Genomic DNA, 20052 nt, shown 5'->3' with positions numbered 1-20052 from the left:
CTCTAGTGAGGGTGTTGCTGAACGCCAACCACAGAGTGCCATTCGAAAGGCTCAGTCATGGGCCCTCACCCACTTCTTTCCGTTTTCAGCTGCCAAGACTCACGTCATACACTTCTGTTGCTGTTGTACTGTTCATCCACAACCAGAACTTTACCTTGATGGTCATTTACTCATTGTGGTGGAGACTTATTGCTTTTTGGGACTGGTCTTCGATGCCCACCTGACATGCCTTCCCTATCTTCACCAACTTCAGCAAAGGTGCGGGCTACACCTTAATATGTTTTCACAGCCTCAGTAACACCAGCTGGGGTGCAGACCACACTATCCTTATGTTCCTTTACAAAGCCCTGATCCTATCCCACCTTGATTATGGAAGCCTGGCATATGGTTTGGCATAGCCCTTAGCACTATGGTCACTGGACCGGATACATCACTGTGGGGTCCGACTTGCAACAGGAGCCTTTCAGACTAGTCCTGTGAATATCCTACTAGTGGAGGATGTGGTCCCTCCACTAAGGATCAGGTGCCAACAACAGCTACTCAGTTATGCTGCACAAGTTTGCAGCTCCCCAAAGCGTCCAAACGACCACATTCTTTTTCCTATTAGGGAGATCCACCTCCCACAACAGAGACCCAGAACTGGGGTCACAGGTGCGGTTGGACTAGTGTCTCTGCTCTGAACTTGAACTTACCCCACTGTTGCCTGTTGTCAGGGAGCAATCCCTTATGCCCCTACGGCATGTACCCTGACCTCAGTTCTGTCTCAGTTTATCCTTTGAACTGAAGGATTCAGTTGACCCCATGGTATTTTGCCACCTGTACCTGGCTGTCCTTGATGCATTTCTTGTTTCGGTAGTGGTATATACTGACGGTTCAACAGTCAATGGATATACCAGTTTTGCATACATACAGACAAGGTGTTGTGAACTATGCTCCCTGCCAGATGGATGCAGCTGAATTGGTGGCCATCAAATGAGCCCTCAGCCATGCTTGTTCTTTCACTGGCAACCTTCTTCTAGTCTGCTGCAATTCCCTGAGCTCCCTTCAGGCTATAGACCAGTGCTACCCTTGTCACCCATTAGTCACAACTATCCAGGATCTTTTTTCTGACCTCCATCAAGATGGGTGGCCAGTTGTGTTTGTTTGGAACCCTGGATATGTTGGGATCTCAGGGAATGAACATGCCGACCAATTGGCAAAGTTGACTACCACAGTGATGATTTTGGAAATAGGGGTCTCAGAACTAGACCTTTGCTTGACTCTACACCATCACTTGTTGTAGGTATGGAACTCAGAATGGTCCATTGTGGACTGTCAAACAAACTGATGGCAGTAAAAGCGACCACGACCACGTGGCACTTTGGGCTTCTCACAGGGAATCCACTGTTGTTTGTCAGCTGTGCATTGGACCCCCTTTGCTGACCCATGGCCACATTCTCTGACATGATGGTCCACCTAACCTGTCAATTGGTGCCCATCTGACGGTGACCCACATCCTACTAGGCTGCCCAAATTTGGCTGTGTTGCGATGATGGTTCAACCTTTCTGACGTGCTACCTCTGTTGCTAGCAGGCAACGCCAATGCAGCTGACTGGATTTTACATTTCAACCACAAAAATGGTTTTTACTTGTCTCTGTAAGCCACTGTGACCTCATTGACCACCTGAAGGGTTGGAGGGGCACTCCTTGCCTGCTCTGACGCAGGTGTCTCGTGCAAGCTCTTGCTCAATGATCTGACCTTGCCCCTACCCTTTCCATCTTTTTGTTTTCCTTATTCTTTTATGTTTGCCATTTTTCATGATTTGTCTTGCCTCCATCTGCATTCTGGGCAGAGCGGCTCGCCCACCTTACCTGCCCCTCTCACTCCCCTCTTACTTCTCCTTGATTTTCTCTCTGTTTTATTGTATCTTGGTTACAGTCTAGCTTCCGTTGGCGTTTGTATCCTTCCTCTAAGGATTATTTCTGGTTCAATACATGTAGGATGATCTCGCAATTTGGTCCCTTTAAAACCAACCAACCAGCCAACCTTGTCTGTTAATGAACATTCGCCATCTGGGACAATGAACTGGGTTCTACTACTTTGAACCACTCGCATATCTAGAACCTACTCCATATGCTGGGACCTGTGTTAATGGTCTGTCATTGCGCACAGTGTCGAACACTTTCTGGAAATGTAGGAATATGGAGTCTGCCTGTTGCCTTTCATCCACCATTCCCAGGATGTCATGTCAGAAAAGGGCAAACTGAGTTTTACCTGAGTGATGCTTTCTAAATTCATGTTGATTTGTCTACAGATGTTTTCCTCTCTCAAGGAAATTTATTATATTTGAACATGAAATATGCTCAGTAATTCTGCAGCACACCAGCATTATATTGGTATGTAATTTTACAGTTTTTTTCTTTTACTCTTCTTATTTATGGAAGACACCTGTGCTTTTTTCCAGTCACTTGGGGCTTTGCGCTGAGTGAAAGATTCATGATAAATGTAAGCTAAGTAAGGGGCCAGTGGCAGTGAGTACTCTTTGTAAAAGCTAATTTAGATTCCATCTGGACCTGAGAAGTAATTTATTTTCAACTCTTTTTAGTTGCTTTTCAGTACCAGGGCTTCCCATTACTATGGCTTCCATACAGGAGTCTGTGCAACAGTCGATGATTGGATGTCTGTACAATCCTCCAGTGTGAATGATTTTTTTAAACACAAACTTTAAAATTTCAGCTTTCCTTTTGCTGTCATCTACTGTCTCACCAGCATAGGTGGCAAGTGACTAAATAGAAGCCCTTGACCCACTTAGCAAATTTACATACGATCTTAATTCTCTAAGGTTTGTGGCAAGATCTTTCACTGACATATGATGGTGGACGTTGTTGTGTGCTCCACCCGTCAATCTTTTTTGTATGCAAACATCTTCTGACTCTTAACTGTTGATATTCATGCATTGTTTTTTAACCGGGAGTGCAACAATCACTGTTTCCTCAGTGTTTCTGGAATGTGGTTATTAAATCATGGTGGCTCTTTTCTGTCATAATCCACTTACTTGGCACATACTTCTGCAGATCGCAATTTTCATTCAGTTTAAACTTTGCTCATAATTCTTCTGTGTCCATCATATTGGGACCAAATGATGTCCATTCATTGTCTAAGTAGGGTGCTAACAACTGCTTATCTGCTCTTTCCAGCATAAAAACTCTCCTGCCCTTCTTGATGAATTTATTAACTTTAGTAACCATTGTCACTATGATGAGATTATGATTACTAATCACTGTCTCTGTTCTGACACTGTTGAAAAGATCCAGCCTGTCTGTGGCTACAGGTTCTAAAATATTTTCATTGTGTGTGGGTTGTCAAAGTAGTTACTACCTTATATAGGAAAGCAAAACTTTATAACCAGTGGCTAAACTAAAATGTGGAGTAACTCCTTTTTAAACAAAGCAGTAAAGGATGGTACTGCAGTTTTAGTTATTTATGAGGAGGAACATATTTGCAAAACGATTATTTAAAAATGTTTTGTGAAATTTAAAAAGGACTACAGATAATTCCACAGTGAGTTAAAGAAGAAAATGGGTAATTCCAACCTTCTGTATTCCCAACAGAGAGAAATTTGCGGGCACAAGTAAAAGTGCACAAGGAAGATAAATTCATCAGAGCAGTTGTGAACAGCATAAAATTAGGCACTGAATTTAAGGAAGGAAAGACTGGTTGAATGCTTCACACATCTAATATATTTAAACATTAAAAATAGTGCCAGCTTTGCATATGAAAATAAAAACATTGAAATCCCAAACAATGCCATCTTAATCTCTCCAAACATAGAAAACCAATACCATGTACACTGGTATTCACTAAAGGAGGCTATCAAGGCTATAAGAAAAAATGTAATTCCTAGGTGAAAATCAGCTTGCAAAGCTCTTCAACATATGGCTATGCTCGATTTCCTGTTGGCATATAATTACTTCACAACTATTACAGGAGGCAAATTATTAGTTATGATGGCAAAAATTTTATCAATTGATTAGAAACAAGATTCTTTGAAGAAGTAAGGGAAAATTAATGTATTATAAGTGATATGTTGACGAGTTCATCACATTGCTTCAAAGAGACTGAGGTGTTATTTCACTAGTGCAGAAAATGAATACATCCTACTCAAAAATATTATTCACTGCATTACTCTAGTAGGAAGGGAGCTTATGATTTCAGGAAGGGTGGGAAATGTGTGTCCAAGACTTGCCGAAAACACACATGCAAGAATGTTGTTGTAATTGCAAGGTCCAGTCATCCATTGAGCTACATTTACTTCTACTTAGTGCTGCATAGACTCGTGCATCTTCTGTCACAACATTTAAAAATTCAGGAAGAGCTTCAAATTTTAAATAAGATTGGAACACAAATGCCTGTGAGCCAGGAATTATGAAATGAATGTTTAATAAAATAAGATATAAAAATTAAAAATCTTTGCACAAGAGTGTCAACTGTAGGAAATACCTCACTATGACTTATAAGTGTAGTATATGATAAGATTGGGCATAGTCTTTGACATATGCTAGTATTACAGTGAGTGTTCTACTTGTTACTGATGCAATGAGGAACAAACTTACTAGCTCCAGAATGGAAGCAGAACTCCCACAATTATTCACAGAATGCTAGCATAACATAATGATACCAGATAGATGAAACAATGCTATAATTTTTCTAATCTGCAAAATGGCAACATGGAAGATGTGAAGAACTACATGCCCTTTCATCTTTTGTTAGCAGTATACAAGACTTTTACCAAAATCCTTATAGTATAAACTTTGAACTTTAACCAGGCATGAGGAGAAGCTGGCTTTGGAAGTGTATGTAATGTGATGGACTGTCTACTGGTTGCAGGTTGTCAAAGGAGTTGCAGAAAGAAGCAGTGAGTATGAGTTATCACTTTTTATGAGGTTATGTACTGTGAGACTGTTTGACGGTGTTAGTCTTCTGGAAACCCTATAGTACCAAGGAATAAAATCTAGCTTCATCAGTGTGCTGAAGAATATGTACAACAAGGCATCACATTCCATCTGATTACATCAAGAAAGTGAAAATTTTGGAAATAAGGAGTTAAACAAGGCTGTTTTCTGAAACCTTGGAAGGGATCTTCAAATCATTAAACTGGGATCAAGAAGGAACATGCATAAACAAATGTTATTTGAACCACCACCAGTTCCCAAATGACAGTGTTTTGCTTTCTGTGGATCCAGAAGTACTTGAGCAAAGGGTTGTGGAACAGAGCAGAGCAGGCAGAACACCAGGCCTGACGATTAATTACAGTATGACTAAAATAATGTAAGATCAATATGCTCATAGGAAAACAGTGTGAGTTAATAATAAAACTATAGAAACAATTGGCAAATTTCAGTGCTTAGGAAAACAACAAACGAATGGACATTTGAAGGAGTAAGCATGAAGGTAAAAATGACTTGAAGTTAATTCGGGAAACTGAATGTGGTATTTACAAGTAAATTACAAATGTAGTTTGAACTGAAAGTGTATACTGCCAGTACTAACTGCCAGAAATGAAACACAACATTAAATCCAAAGAAAGTTCAAAAATTTGGGTGTTTCCCAACAAGCAATGGATAGATGCATGTTGGGCATAACAAGAAGAGGGTTAAAATGGATAAAAGAAAATACAGAAGTTGAGAACATGATAGTGATCATTACGAAACACAAATTGAGGTGGGCAGGGCATTCAGTGAGACGGAACAATAGAAATGGACAAAGATGATTGTGTGGTGGACTTCTTGAAATAAGAAAACACCTAGAGGACAACCCAACTGAAGATGGACTGATAACAGCGAAACAAACTGGACCAACTTGGATGCAAAAAATTGAAGATTGTAATGTATGGAGAAGAGGCTTATGACAATGCATGTGCCTCTGTGTTACAGTGCTTCTTTTTTGCAATGTAGGTAGGGCACTTTTAATATTTTCCTCCTACATTATTATATGTAGTTCATTTTGTTTTCTTATTTATAGACTTGAAGAAAACCTGGCAATTGTAAAAGTTAATGAGTGGTAGTCATCCACTTATGTGAATTATATTCTCCCCCTGTGAAATACACGTCCAGGTGCCCAACTACTACATTCTACATTATAAATGTAACAATTAGTGGCAGTTGCTTCAGTTTTCAAATTTAGGTTCAAAACTTATAAGATGCGATGATATGAAACTCCTATTAAGTTTTCAATTTCAGTTACCTTCATGAGAACCTAGAATGTAGATAAACTTGAGAACTTGGCTGTGGTAAATAGTTACCTGCCATTCATACACTGTTCCAGATGTGATGCCATTATAGTAAACTGTAAAGATAAAGTTCTGTAGTATTTTTTCTGCAAATTTGCATTTATACTCATTTATTGATGGAATGCAGTGATTAATATCGTAATTTTGAAACTGTTGTAGGTCATTGGATGGAAGACTGCAAGTATCACATAGAAAAGGTTTACCTCACGTTATCTATTGCCGACTGTGGCGCTGGCCGGAGTTACAGTCGCATCATGAGCTCAGAGCAATTGAATCGTGTGAATATGCCTTCAACTTGAAACGTGATGAGGTCTGTGTTAATCCTTATCACTATCAGCGAGTGGAGACACCAGGTAATATAAACTTATTTTAACACTGTAAAAGAATTTTTAAACATGTCAGTCTAATGGATTAATGTACACAAAGATAAATTCGTTACAGGTAGTTTATCAACATTCTCTAGAAGTTGGTAACAAACTGAAACTCAGTGATCAGATACCATTCATATTCCGTTCTCTGTGTTACAAAGTCAAATATAACTGAACTTTCCCTTACAAAAATATGTTAAAGGTATTTCTTTATATGAGGGGGTTACTCAAAAAACTGGAATTGTTTTTTAAAAGCTATCTATTTTCAAAATGTTTACAAAACAATCTTATCCCCTTCAAAATATTCTCCTTTACAACTAATATATTTGTCCCACTGGTGCTTCCACTGTTGGAAACATTTTCTGTCGTCATATGGCTGACAGCTCCTCCCTCATTTTTTTCGTGACTTCTTCAGTGTTATCAAATCGGTGTCCTTTCATGCCCCTTTTCCTGTGTGTTAATAAGCAAAAAATCACATGGAGTCAGGTCAGGTCAGGTAAGTAAGGTGTGTGGGACAGTGGAGCCATGCCATTTTTAGCCAAAAACTGTCAAACAGAGATGGCTGTGTGTGCAGGTGCATTGTCGTGGTGGAAGAACCAGTCTCCTGTCTACCACAAATGGGGTCTTTTTTTATGAACACTGTTGCGCAATCTTCTTAAAACTCACGAATAAAAGGTTTGAATCACGGTCTGACCTGGGGGAACAAACTCTGGATGAACTACGCTCTTGTTGGACATCCAGAACAAGGTTTTTCAAAAGTCGACACTTTACCTTTTCTAAATCAAGCAAACCACTTGTACACTTGAGAGTATTTAGGATCATCTTGGTAAACTGTTTTCAATATTAAAACAGTTTCAGGAGCATTTTTACTGAGTAGAAAACAAAATTTCACAGCTGCATGTTGTTCTCTTAAATTTGAAATCATAAAGAATGAAACAACAACAAAAATAGTGCTAGCATAAACAATCACTGCAGACAAACAGAAAAAGCCAGGTTGACAACAGAGGCGGCACTGAACTGGCAATGAGTTGTGCTGTATACGCCTAGTGGCAGAAATGTGTACTACAAAAGCTCCACCCATGGCAATGTTATTACAGCTTTTTTTAGGTACCTCCTTATACACTTGTAAGTTGATAAGTCACTCCCTTAATAATGAAGTTAAAAACAGGACTTGAAGCCAGAACCTCGACATCGCTGGCAGTGTTCTAAGTGGCTGAGCCATTCATGTATGTCTCATGACCCATCACCACAGCTTCACTTCTGTGTACTGGCCTGTTTTCCTAACTTCACAAACTTGTCACAAAATGTTGTTTGCAATATTAAAAGGCCCTTCACTAAGGAAACACTGATCAGGCTCATAATAAAATAAGGAAAATAAGAGCTCACATGGAAAGATATAGGTGTTCATTTTTTCCGCACACTGTTCAAGAGTGAAATAATAGAGACTTATTGTGAAGGTGGTTCGATGAACTCTCTGCAAGGCACTTACATGTGATTTACAGAGTATCCATATAGATGTAGATGCAGATTTTTTGCATAATTTTGTGCATGTTAATTCTAGAGTTCTATGGCTGTTATATCTACAAGGAGATCAAAGTTTCATTGAAACCATCTCAGCTTCGTCATGTGCATATTTATTTAATTCCATGGCCCATTTTAGGACCTCCTCTTATTATCAAGTGTCTCATAAACATATTAGCAACAGTGTAAGCAGAAAGATAAATGAAAGCCAGTGTAGTTACACACACAAATATTTTGTCAAACATATTTCTAACTAGAATGAAACATCGAAATGAAGCATAAACACATACCATGCACATATAACGCACAATTTCAATTAAGTGTATTATACAGATCATCTTCATGCTGTTTTATTATGCTTGTAGTACAACTATCGACATCTACATGCATACTCTGCAAACCACTGTGAAGTGCATGGCACAGAGCACATCCCATTGTACCAGTCACTAGGGTTTCTTTCCATTTCATTCACATATGGAGCATTAAAAGAATGATTGTTTGAAAGCCTCAGCGCATGCTGTAATTACTCTAATCTTGTAATCACCATCACTATGTGAGCAATATGTAGTGGGTCGTAGTGTATTCCTAGATTCATCATTCAAAGCTGACTCGTGAAACTTCGTTAGTTGACTTCCTCGGTATGGCCTGCATCTATCTTCAAGAGTCTGAGAGTTCAATTTCTTCAGCATCTCTGTGACACTCTCACACAGGTCAAACAAACCTTTGACCATTCTTGCTGACCTTCTCTGTATATGTTCAGTATCCCCTGTTAGTCCTATTTGGTTACAGGTTCCACACACTTGACCAATATTGTAGTTTGGGTTGCACGAGTGGTTTGTAAGCTATCTCCATTTTAGACTGATTGCACCAATAACCCAAAGTCTACCACTTGCTTTAGGCTGTGTGATCATTCCATTTTATATCTGTACACAGTGTTTGTTACACCCAGGTACTTGTATGAGTTGAACAGTTTCAACTGTGACTCATAGATATTATAATCACAGATGGATGGCTCTGAGCACTATGGGACTTAACATCCATGGTCATCAGTCCCCTAGAACTTAGAACTACTTAAACCTAACCAACCTAAGGACAGCACACAACACCCAGTCATCACGAGGCAGAGAAAATCCCTGACCCCGCCGGGAATCGAACCCGGGAACCCAGGCGTGGGAAGCGAGAACGCTACCGCACGACCACGAGCTGCGGACTTATAATCACAGATTAACTAATTTTTTATTAATTTTTTTGAAGTGCACAATTTTAAATTTCTGAACATTTAAAGCAAATTGCCACTCTTTACATGATTCTGAAATCTTATCAAGATCTGACTGAATATTTATGCAGTTTCTTTCAGACAATATTTCATAATAGATAACTCCATCATCTGCAAAAATTCTGAGCTTACTATTAATATTGTTTGCGAGGTCAGTGGTATACAACATGTACAGCTAGTGTTACAAAACACTTCCCTGGGGCACACCTGCAGTTACTTCTACACCTGGCGATGACTACCCAAGATAACTCTCTGTGTCCTCCCTACAAAATAGTCCTCAATCCAGTCACTAATTTCATTTGATACCCCATATGACCATACTTTTGACAATAAGCTAGGTGTGGTACTGAGTCAGATGCTTTTTGGAAATCAAAAAATACTGCATCTACCTGTCTTCTTGGATCCAAAGCTTTCAATATGTCATGTGAGAAAAGTGTGAGTTGGGCTTCACAATATCCATGTTTTTGAAATCAATGCTGTTTGACATGGAGGAAGTCTTTCTGTTAAAGATACTTCATTATGTTTGAGATCTGAATATGTTCTAAGATTCTACAACAAATTGGTGTCAACCCAATATTGGACAGTAGTTTTGTGATCGCTTCTGCTACCTTTTTTGTAGACAAGTGTGATCTGTGCTCTCTTCTAATCCCTGGGCATGGTTTTTTGCTTGAGAGAGCTATAATAGATTATAGTTAAAAGAGGGGCTGTCTCTGTTCCAAATTCAGTGTAAAATCTGATAAGGATTCTATCAGGCACTGGGGCTTTGTTCAATTTTAACAATTTTGCTATTTCTCAACACCACTGACATTAATGTCTATTCACTCAGCTTTTTACTGGTACAAGAATTAAATTTAGGTAAAACTCGTAAGTTTTTCTCTGTAAAGGAACATTTGAAAACCGAGTTCAGCATTTCCGCTTTTGCTTTGCTGCCCTCAATTTTAGTTCCTGTCTCACCTGTTTAGTGACTCAATGTTAATTTTGTTGCCACTAACTGCCTTTGCATACAACCAGAATTTCTTTGGGTTTTGTCAAAGATTATTAGACAATATTCAGCTGTGGTCGTCACTGAAAACCTCAAGCATTGCTCTCTTGATAAACAAATGCTTTTCATTCACTATGTCTCTATATACTGCTCTTTACCTTACCTTGCGTCTATTATGGAGTAGTCTATTTCTTTGGGAGTTTCTGTAAGTGACTCTATACCATGTAGGGTCCATAACTATCAAGTGAATGGTCAACTGTTCTTTTAAATTTTATGTATAATTCCACTACTTGCTTCTGTTCCGAGCTAAAAGTTTCAAATTTCTCATTGAGATATGATATTACTGCTTCTTTATCTAGTTTACCAAACATATAAATCTTTCTCCTCATTTTAGTTGCCCTTTGTACTTTGGTAATCATTGAAGCTACGACTGTTCATGGTCACTGATACCAGCTTCGATATGCCCACCCTCAAAGAGGTCAGGTCTGTTTGTTGTCATTAGATTTAATATATTCCCATCATGAGTGGTGTTCTGAACTATCTGTTCTATGTTGCTTTCAGAGAGGGCATTTAGTAATGTTTCACAGATGTCTTATCACACCCACCACTAACAAAACTGTAATTTCCCCATGTGATTGATGGATGGTTAAAGTCTCCAATGATGATTACAGTATGATTGGGGAACTTACCTACAAGTGAACTGAAGTTTTCTCTAAAGTTTCCTGTTATATCAGAAGATGATTCTGGTGGACAGTAGAAGTATTCAGTAACCATTTTATGCCCACACTTCATACTGAGTCTTATCCGAACAATCTCACATGTAACTTCAATTTCTATCATGTTGGATTTGAGTTTCTTGTCTGTTGTGACAAATACACCATCTCCATTTCCCATTAGCATATCCCTTCAATGTACACTTAAATTTTCCCCAAAATTTTCACTGCTATCAGTTTTAGGTTTCAACCAGCTTTCTGTACCAATTATTATGTGAGCTTCACTGCTTTTCAGGAACACTTTGAACTTTGGGACTTTGTTGTGAATGCTTCAATAGTTGACCACTAGGATCTTAATACTCTAAGCTGTGTGAGGCATTTCTTTCGATCTTACACTGATACTTCTGGGTTTCCTACAGCTATCATAATCTGGATTGGATGGAGAGTCACCTAATATAAAAGCCCTGTGTGTACCCCGCACGAAGTCACCTACCTGAGTAGCAGCCTCTGACCTGTAGTGCACATTTGATCTATTTATGGGGACTCTACAATTCTCAACTCCATGGTGCAAGTACAGGAAGTCACAGCTTAACTTGTCACAGAACCTTCAAAGTCTCTGACTGTCCTTCCAGTTAACTCAGAACCAAGGGCACAGAACCTTCAAAGTCTCTGATTGTCCTTCCAGTTAACTCAGAACCAAGGGGCCACAATCAGTTCTGGGGACAGTGCTGCAAATTGTGAGCTTCATTGAAACTCCAAGCGTGAGGCTGGCCTTCTCAATCTTCCCTGTCAGTCACTGGAATGACCCAAGTATGACCTTGGAGCCCACACGACAGGCATAATTTGCTCTGATGTGCACCACAATCTGCAGTTGGTTGCACCATGTTTCCTCAGTTGTTGCTGGAATAGCCTCTTCAACAAGGTGAATGAGGCTCCCAGGCATACACACTGAATGCAAGTGGTGCCCTTTCCTGTCTCTTGCTGCCATTTCCCTAAAGGGTGCCATCATTTGCCATACATTTGAACTGCTGATGATTAATAGATCCCTACCATTTTGCATTTGCCACCTCTTGACGCTGGACAAATCAGGTTTCCCGAAACAGGTGGAAGTGAGTCCCACTGTCTCAGTTTCAGTGAAAGACAGCACCTCCAACTTGGTCATTGGTGTTCATTGGGGGGATCGTAATAACGCTGAGTCCTCCGTGGTCTCTGTCCACACTGTACAGGACACTTAGATCTACCATTGAAACACCACTCGCAGTCAAGTGGGCGAGTAATGACAGATTCCGTAGTTCCTGCAGAGGAGCAGAGATAATATGTTCTCCTCTTTAAGAGAAAACTAAATGTAACACAATATGTTTGTTACAATATCTGCTACAGTGACTAAATCACAAATGCTGATTTACTAAAAATTAGGTTATGCACAGGCCAATAGTAATTTCCAAAGATTCTCAAAAATGCACATTTATTTGTGTTAATATACAGTGAAATTTGAGATCTATTCTGTGGCAGTAACTGTGAACCACAAACGCTGATGTACTACGATATGAGTTATCCAAAACACTCGTACTGGTAACTTATGAAAAAGTAGTTTTGTAAACATCTGAAAATTCTAAAAAGTAACCTATTTCTCATGTAATTATGTTATGAAATTAGAGAATGATTGTTTTGAATGAGGATAACCACACTGTTCCCAAAAATTTTAAAGGAACAAAAAGAAGATTAATTCTACAGTTGATGATAACAAACAGTACGGGTTTATTGCGTCACTCACAAGTTTTTTTAAATTTCACTATATACACTCCTGGAAATTGAAATAAGAACACCGTGAATTCATTGTCCCAGGAAGGGGAAACTTTATTGACACATTCCTGGGGTCAGATACATCACATGATCACACTGACAGAACCACAGGCACATAGACACAGGCAACAGAGCATGCACAATGTCGGCACTAGTACAGTGTATATCCACCTTTCGCAGCAATGCAGGCTGCTATTATCCCATGGAGACGATCGTAGAGATGCTGGATGTAGTCCTGTGGAACGGCTTGCCATGCCATTTCCACCTGGCGCCTCAGTTGGACCAGCATTCGTGCTGGACGTGCAGACCGCGTGAGACGACGCTTCATCCAGTCCCAAACATGCTCAATGGGGGACAGATCCGGAGATCTTGCTGGCCAGGGTAGTTGACACACCTTCTAGAGCACGTTGGGTGGCACGGGATACATGCGGACGTGCATTGTCCTGTTGGAACAGCAAGTTCCCTTGCCGGTCTAGGAATGGTAGAACGATGGGTTCGATGACGGTTTGGATGTACCGTGCACTATTCAGTGTCCCCTCGACGATCACCAGTGGTGTACGGCCAGTGTAGGAGATCGCTCCCCACACCATGATGCCGGGTGTTGGCCCTGTGTGCCTCGGTCGTATGCAGTCCTGATTGTGGCGCTCACCTGCACGGCGCCAAACACGCATACGACCATCATTGGCACCAAGGCAGAAGCGACTCTCATCGCTGAAGACGACACGTCTCCATTCGTCCCTCCATTCACGCCTGTCGCGACACCACTGGAGGCGGGCTGCACGATGTTGGGGCGTGAGCGGAAGACGGCCTAACGGTGTGCGGGACCGTAGCCCAGCTTCATGGAGACGGTTGCGAATGGTCCTCGCCGATACCCCAGGAGCAACAGTGTCCCTAATTTGCTGGGAAGTGGCGGTGCGGTCCCCTACGGCACTGCGTAGGATCCTACGGTCTTGGCGTGCATCCGTGCGTCGCTGCGGTCCGGTCCCAGGTCGACGGGCACGTGCACCTTCCGCCGACCACTGGCGACAACATCGATGTACTGTGGAGACCTCACGCCCCACGTGTTGAGCAATTCGGCGGTACGTCCACCTGGCCTCCCGCATGCCCACTATACGCCCTCGCTCGAAGTCCGTCAACTGCACATACGGTTCACGTCCACGCTGTCGCGGCATGCTACCAGTGTTAAAGACTGCGATGGAGCTCCGTATGCCACGGCAAACTGGCTGACACTGACGGCGGCGGTGCACAAATGCTGCGCAGCTAGCGCCATTCGACGGCCAACACCGCGGTTCCTGGTGTGTCCGCTGTGCCGTGCGTGTGATCATTGCTTGTACAGCCCTCTCGCAGTGTCCGGAGCAAGTATGGTGGGTGTGACACACCGGTGTCAATGTGTTCTTTTTTCCATTTCCAGGAGTGTATCACAATACAGTCTGTGAAAGATTATGCAGAAGCGATGCAAACAGTAAAATACGTGAATCTAGAATTTTGGATCAGCTTTATGAATCTTGCATACCTCGCCACACACAATGGCAAATTCCAAAGTTGGCTTTAAATAAACTTGTTAATTTCATGGACTTTTTTACTTGACTGTTTCCGTGCCAACTTCTACACTTGCTTGCCAAAGATGAACGATGCAGCATGAGTTTATCTCAGTCAAAATTGAGTAAATGTGCAACACCAACAAAGCACATCTTCTGCCTGTTGCAAATAACAGTGCAAAATTTCCTACATAAAGAACATCAAGATATCCACAGATATTCTAAAAACTGATGTACATACGTATAATCCACATCTCTAAACCACAGGACCGATTTCAGCCAAACTTTATATGTGGGGTCTTGCCCACTCATCGCTAATAGGGTGTCTACGAGATGTTGCAGTCTTGGAATGCTATACAACAATTCAAACAAATAACATTAGTAGTTTTATGTCTATAAAGAAATTGACAACACTTAACTTTGAAGATTTACAAGTAGTAGTCACAAACGAGGGGCGACATGCAATATAATTTACAGTCCTTGGTATGTGAAATGTTCAGGCAAGTTTACACACGTCACTGATAACTAATGGCCACAATCCGGTGCTGATCTGAGCAGCTGAGGCTAGCAGTAGTATCGTTTATATTCACTTCTTCCAGGTGTCACTCTTGGTGCGGTGCAGTCCATTTCCGCACACCATTGGCCGCCGTTTCCTCACTGCCTTCTCTGCTCTTGCATTCTGCATCTTCATTCCGGCGTTTGTGGTTATGCCAGAACATTACTCCCCCCCCCCCCCCCCAAAGCGACTGAGAATGATCATGTATGGAGTGCGACTATGGCGGGGTATGCAGGAGCATGGCCACTCTGATGGACCAGAAGGTGTGGTTGCAGAGGACGTCCAGCTTCTGGCCGTACCCCGCCATCCAGCCTGCACTCTGGTGAAAATGTCCCCCAGAAAATGACCAGGAGGGCACACATCCACCTCTTGCTGTCATGAACCAGATGAAGAGGGTGGCGACTACTGCGGTGTGGGCGGGTCCAGCTCCATCGGTAGGGCGAGTGGAGGCAGAGGCTCCGTCTCCATGGGATTGTCCTGCGATGTTGTTATAACACCGTCTGGCGGCTGCTGTGGCCACACTGTCCTCTGGACCCGTGAATCTGGGGGAAGAGAGACTGAAAGATCATTGTGTACATGACATAGGCGAAGTTGATTTTGATGGTGGCTCTGCAAACCATCAGAATCTGAAGTAAGATACATGCAAGCACCAAGTTGATGGACGATCTCGCCTCACGCCCATTGTCTGCTGCCGCTAAAAACCCTGTAGACGACAATATCGTGCGGCCCGACATGATACTTGCGGCCTTCATTTCATGCTGGATGCTGAGGGAGGGGGGGGGGGGGGGCAAGGCTTGATCCCTGGTGTTGTCAGAGCGAAGTTTGGCCATCTGCTGCTTGAATGTTCTGACAAAACATTCTGCTTCACTGTTTGACTGTGGATGGAATGGTGCACTAGTTGGATGCAGTATGCCATTGTATTCACAAAATGTTTCAAACTCATGGGCTGTGAACTGAGGGCCGTTGTCTGACACTATTACTTCATTTAAACCTAAAGATACCGTCACCCGGCACAAAGCACTTACCGGTGCGCCAGGAAGAAGCCACTTCCATGTCGCAGGTCGCTGCCGCCCTGTACACCTGCCCGAAAGATTTATCATTTCACATCGAAGTTTCGTAAAGCAGCGTTGAGCTTTCGTTCATGTTGTGTTAAAATGAATATGCCTGCTCCAATTAAAAGAGGCTTTTGAGGTTGCCAGAGTCATAAATCGATTTATAAAATTTCATATTTCAATAAATAAAATTCTTGTATTGCCATCGGGTGTGCAGAACTTTTGTGTGAATCAACGCAACAGACTGTGACGGCTGGCCAGCGTGCTCTCCAGGGCACCCTCTTGTGCTACACAGCATAGCGACTGTGTATTTAATATACCTGCTAACCATTAACAACTCAAACCAAATGAGTCACTCAGTTACTTGTAAAATACTGTTAAAAGTGGTAAGGGTGGCACTCAAAGGTATTGTTATCTACAAAAAATTAATTTTTTAAATAATTTTCTTGAATACACTTTAAAAATATTGTTGGCTGTCCAATTTTCTGGACCACTGTCTGCCAGTTGCCGACCGTTCACCTAGCGGCTGTCGTCTAGGTCCATGTCCCCTCCAGCCCCTAAAACTACACAGAGACTGCCAGTTAAACGTTTCCTGATGCTGACTCAATTTGAAAAATATAAAATATTACCCCACCGAGATGCTACATTTTGGCAGCCCGAATACTAGTCAAAGACTGTCTATGTAAACATCTTGAAAGTTCATTCTAAATTGCCTGCTAAGCTAGCTTTAGTGTTTTGTACCACCTTCACAGCGATTCTATGAAATAAAATTCTAATTAAAAAGTGAATTTTATCTCGACGTTACTGAAATCATGATTAAGAAGCTGTCAGTGTGGATAATGTCAACTGTCAAGTTGGAGTCGTATACTAACATTTAAACAGTTAATATTAATAAACGAAGTTGTGCGTTTTCCGCCGAGCTTCACAACGTGAATCACCGTATTCTGTGTGTCGTCTGGTACAGTATGGCACCTGCTTGCATCTACATTCATGTGCTAAGTGACTATCTGTGCTTTATTGCACAGGGATTGCTACCGATCCTAACTGCTTGCTGGCATATAGCGGCATAAACCTTTGGATGGAGGTCGAGACCTGCAGTCTTGAATGCACATCGACACGATTGTCTAGCAGCTTAAATCTTCTTGAAATGTCTGGAAAAAAAGTGACTGTATCATCCAGAGAGCAAAGACATCATCCATTTAAGGTGTCTGAGCAGGTTGTCCGTAGTCTAAATAGCATAACTGCAAACATAAGTCCGTAGCTGAGAAATACTTTACTCCTTTCGAGCAGTCTAGGATGCCATTGCTGTACGGCCAGCAGTAGATATCTTTTTCATGATTTTGTTCAGTTGTCAGCAGTTGGAACAGAAATGTCATTTGCCATTCTTATCCTTCACGAGGATCCCAGCAGAGGACCGAGGACTCTTTGAAAGTTCAATAATGTCATCTTGCAACATCTTCTCTACTTTATAAAAGATTATCTGTAGTTCAGCCGGCAACACTGTGTGTGAACACTGGCTAATCAGCAGATGATCTCCATTACTGATATGGTTTCTTACCCTGGGTCACTTGGTGTGTGTTTTCTCCACTCTGGATTTGAAAGCACTTGAAAATGGGCGCAGAATGGCTAACACTTGCTTCAGTTCTTCCTCAGTCAAGCCAGATGCTATTGGCAGTTTGATAGTAGCTTCCTTCACTGCATTGTGTATAGTGGTACCAGAACATGATTATAAATCGATGGCATTTAGCTGACTGTCCTAGACTGGTTCAGCTGGTCCTACACGCATACCTTTAGGGTAGAGTTGTCTGTTCATGACAAATAATGATCCAAAGTTCTCCTTGATCACCCCAATCTTTTTTGAGCCTAAGTAGCTTTTGGGCATTGACAAATGCATCATAGTTAAACTGGCGACCCGGATTGATGACAGGAACTCGCCTCACTGATGATGGCAGGGTAACAATGTCTTCAACAACAAGCAACCACCCAGAGCAATTATGTGTGCTTGTTGAAATAGCTTAGTCAGTCTGGTCTTTCACTGTCTATGACTGCTTGTTATGCGTGCAAGAAGTCCTATCTAAGAATGACATTATGACTATATTCTGATAAAAATACAAATCAAGGGGCTGTTTTCTGTCATTGATGTTGAGAAAAGTTTAAGAACCAGCATTTACAAATGATGGCAAAATGTTTCTACTGCCACCAATATACATCTTGTGTAGGGACCACATAGGGAATATGAAAGGAATTAGGGTTCATATGGAAGCATATAGAAACTTATTTTTCCCTTGCTCTATTTGCGAGTGGAACAGGAAAGGTAATGACCATTAATGGTATAAGGTACCCTCTGCCATGCACCATATAGTGACTTGCAGAATATGTATGTAGAATCTAGAATTGTACAGGTATTCCATTTGATCCAGTCACTTTGTCTCTGTTAAGAGACTCTTAGGTCTCCAGTGGCTTAGAAAAAGAGGCAAACAGTAGAATTGGCCATTCATGATTAAAATTTGCCTTGCTACATTTCTTCAGCCTTCCTATGAAAGCTAAGATTTCTTTGGAAGGGAGTGGAATTGTTGTGTCTAGACCATACAGCCTAGACACAATGCTGTAGCCGATAGGGCACGCAAGGCTAACGCAGACGGGCGTGAAGTCTGGAACATGAGAACTTATAAATGAATAAGAAGAAAAGTACGTAGATGCTTGTTACTTAACTTTTAATTAGTCCTTGGAATACATCTCTCTTGAATATTAGTAAGCTATAGGCACTGATGCAAATGGCGCCTTGCTAGGTGGTCGCCAGTTAACTTAGCAGAGGGCTATTCTACTGTCTATCTCTCGGCAAATGAGAGCAAGGCTTAGCACATCCAATCGCTAGCTATGTTGTCCGTACAACTGGGGACGAGGTCTCCTCAGTCTCTCGAGACCTGCCTTGTGGTGGTGCTAGGTTTGCGATCCCACAGTGGCGACACGCGGGTCCGACATGTACTACAGGACCGCGGCCGATTTAAGTTACCACCTAGTAAGTGTGGTGTCTAGCGGTGACACCACAGGAATAACTGTGATTTATTGTGTGCATATGACTTTACTTTCTACAGGCACTCAAACCCTTTATCTCTTGAGGTAACGGTGTATTGTTCATCACTGTGACTGGTCATTACACATGGAAAAAAAACTTATGACACTATGTAGAAAGTCAGTTACCATGCTGAAAACAAGTACAGTTCAGTTGTAACACATACTCTATGAATATTACCATAGTTTTGGTTGAAATAAAACACATTATGATGTAAATTATTATTTTGTGATGTTTCTGATCAGGACTTATTGATCATGTAGCAATAAGGTGTCTATATTCAGAAATGCTTTCAGTTTGAGTGTGATAAAATTTGATTCCCGAGAATAATGTGTTGCACACTAATTTCTAATTGAACTGATTGATACAAGACCAGTGTCACTATTTGCAGAAAGTACAGCTTCTGGACTTCCTGCTATATTCATTGGACATGTTGTTGTTGTGGTCTTCAGTCCTGAGACTAGTTTGATGCAGCTCTCCATGCTACTCTATCCTGTGCAAGCTTCTTCATCTCCCAGTACCTACTGCAACCTACCTCCTTCTGAATCTGCTTAGCGTATTCATCTCTTGGTCTCCCTCTACAATTTTTACCCTCCATGCTGCCCTCCAATACTAAATTGGTGATCCCTTTATGCCTCAGAACATGTCCTACCAACCGATCCCTTCTTCTAGTCAAGTTGTGCCACAAACTTCTCTTCTCCCCAATCCTATTCAATACCTCCTCATCAGTTATATGATCTACCCATCTAATCTTCAGCATTCTTCTGTAGCACCACATTTCGAAAGCTTCTATTCTCTTCTTGTCCAAACTATTTATCGTCCACGTTTCACTTCCATACACGGCTACACTCCATACAAATACTTTCAGAAACGACTTCCTGACACTTAAATCTACACTCGA

The 20052-nt window shown here is 41.5% G+C and overlaps 1 protein-coding gene across 2 annotated transcripts in view; it reads left to right on the top strand.

Annotated features, from left to right (window-relative positions):
• The window catches only part of LOC126248807 (mothers against decapentaplegic homolog 3-like), a 227432-nt gene that overhangs the window by 127506 nt on the left and 79874 nt on the right, over positions 1–20052 (top strand). For both annotated transcript variants that reach the window (XM_049950209.1, XM_049950208.1), the window contains exon 2: positions 6429–6622. In XM_049950209.1, coding sequence (XP_049806166.1) covers positions 6429–6622 — 194 coding nt within the window. The remainder of the gene's footprint in view (positions 1–6428; positions 6623–20052) is intronic.

The sequence above is a fragment of the Schistocerca nitens genome, chromosome 3 (genome assembly GCF_023898315.1).
Source record: "Schistocerca nitens isolate TAMUIC-IGC-003100 chromosome 3, iqSchNite1.1, whole genome shotgun sequence".
Lineage (NCBI taxonomy): Eukaryota > Metazoa > Arthropoda > Insecta > Orthoptera > Acrididae > Schistocerca > Schistocerca nitens.
The sequence above is the reverse complement of the archived record's forward strand: the minus strand, read 5'-3'. Positions and strand labels throughout refer to the sequence as shown.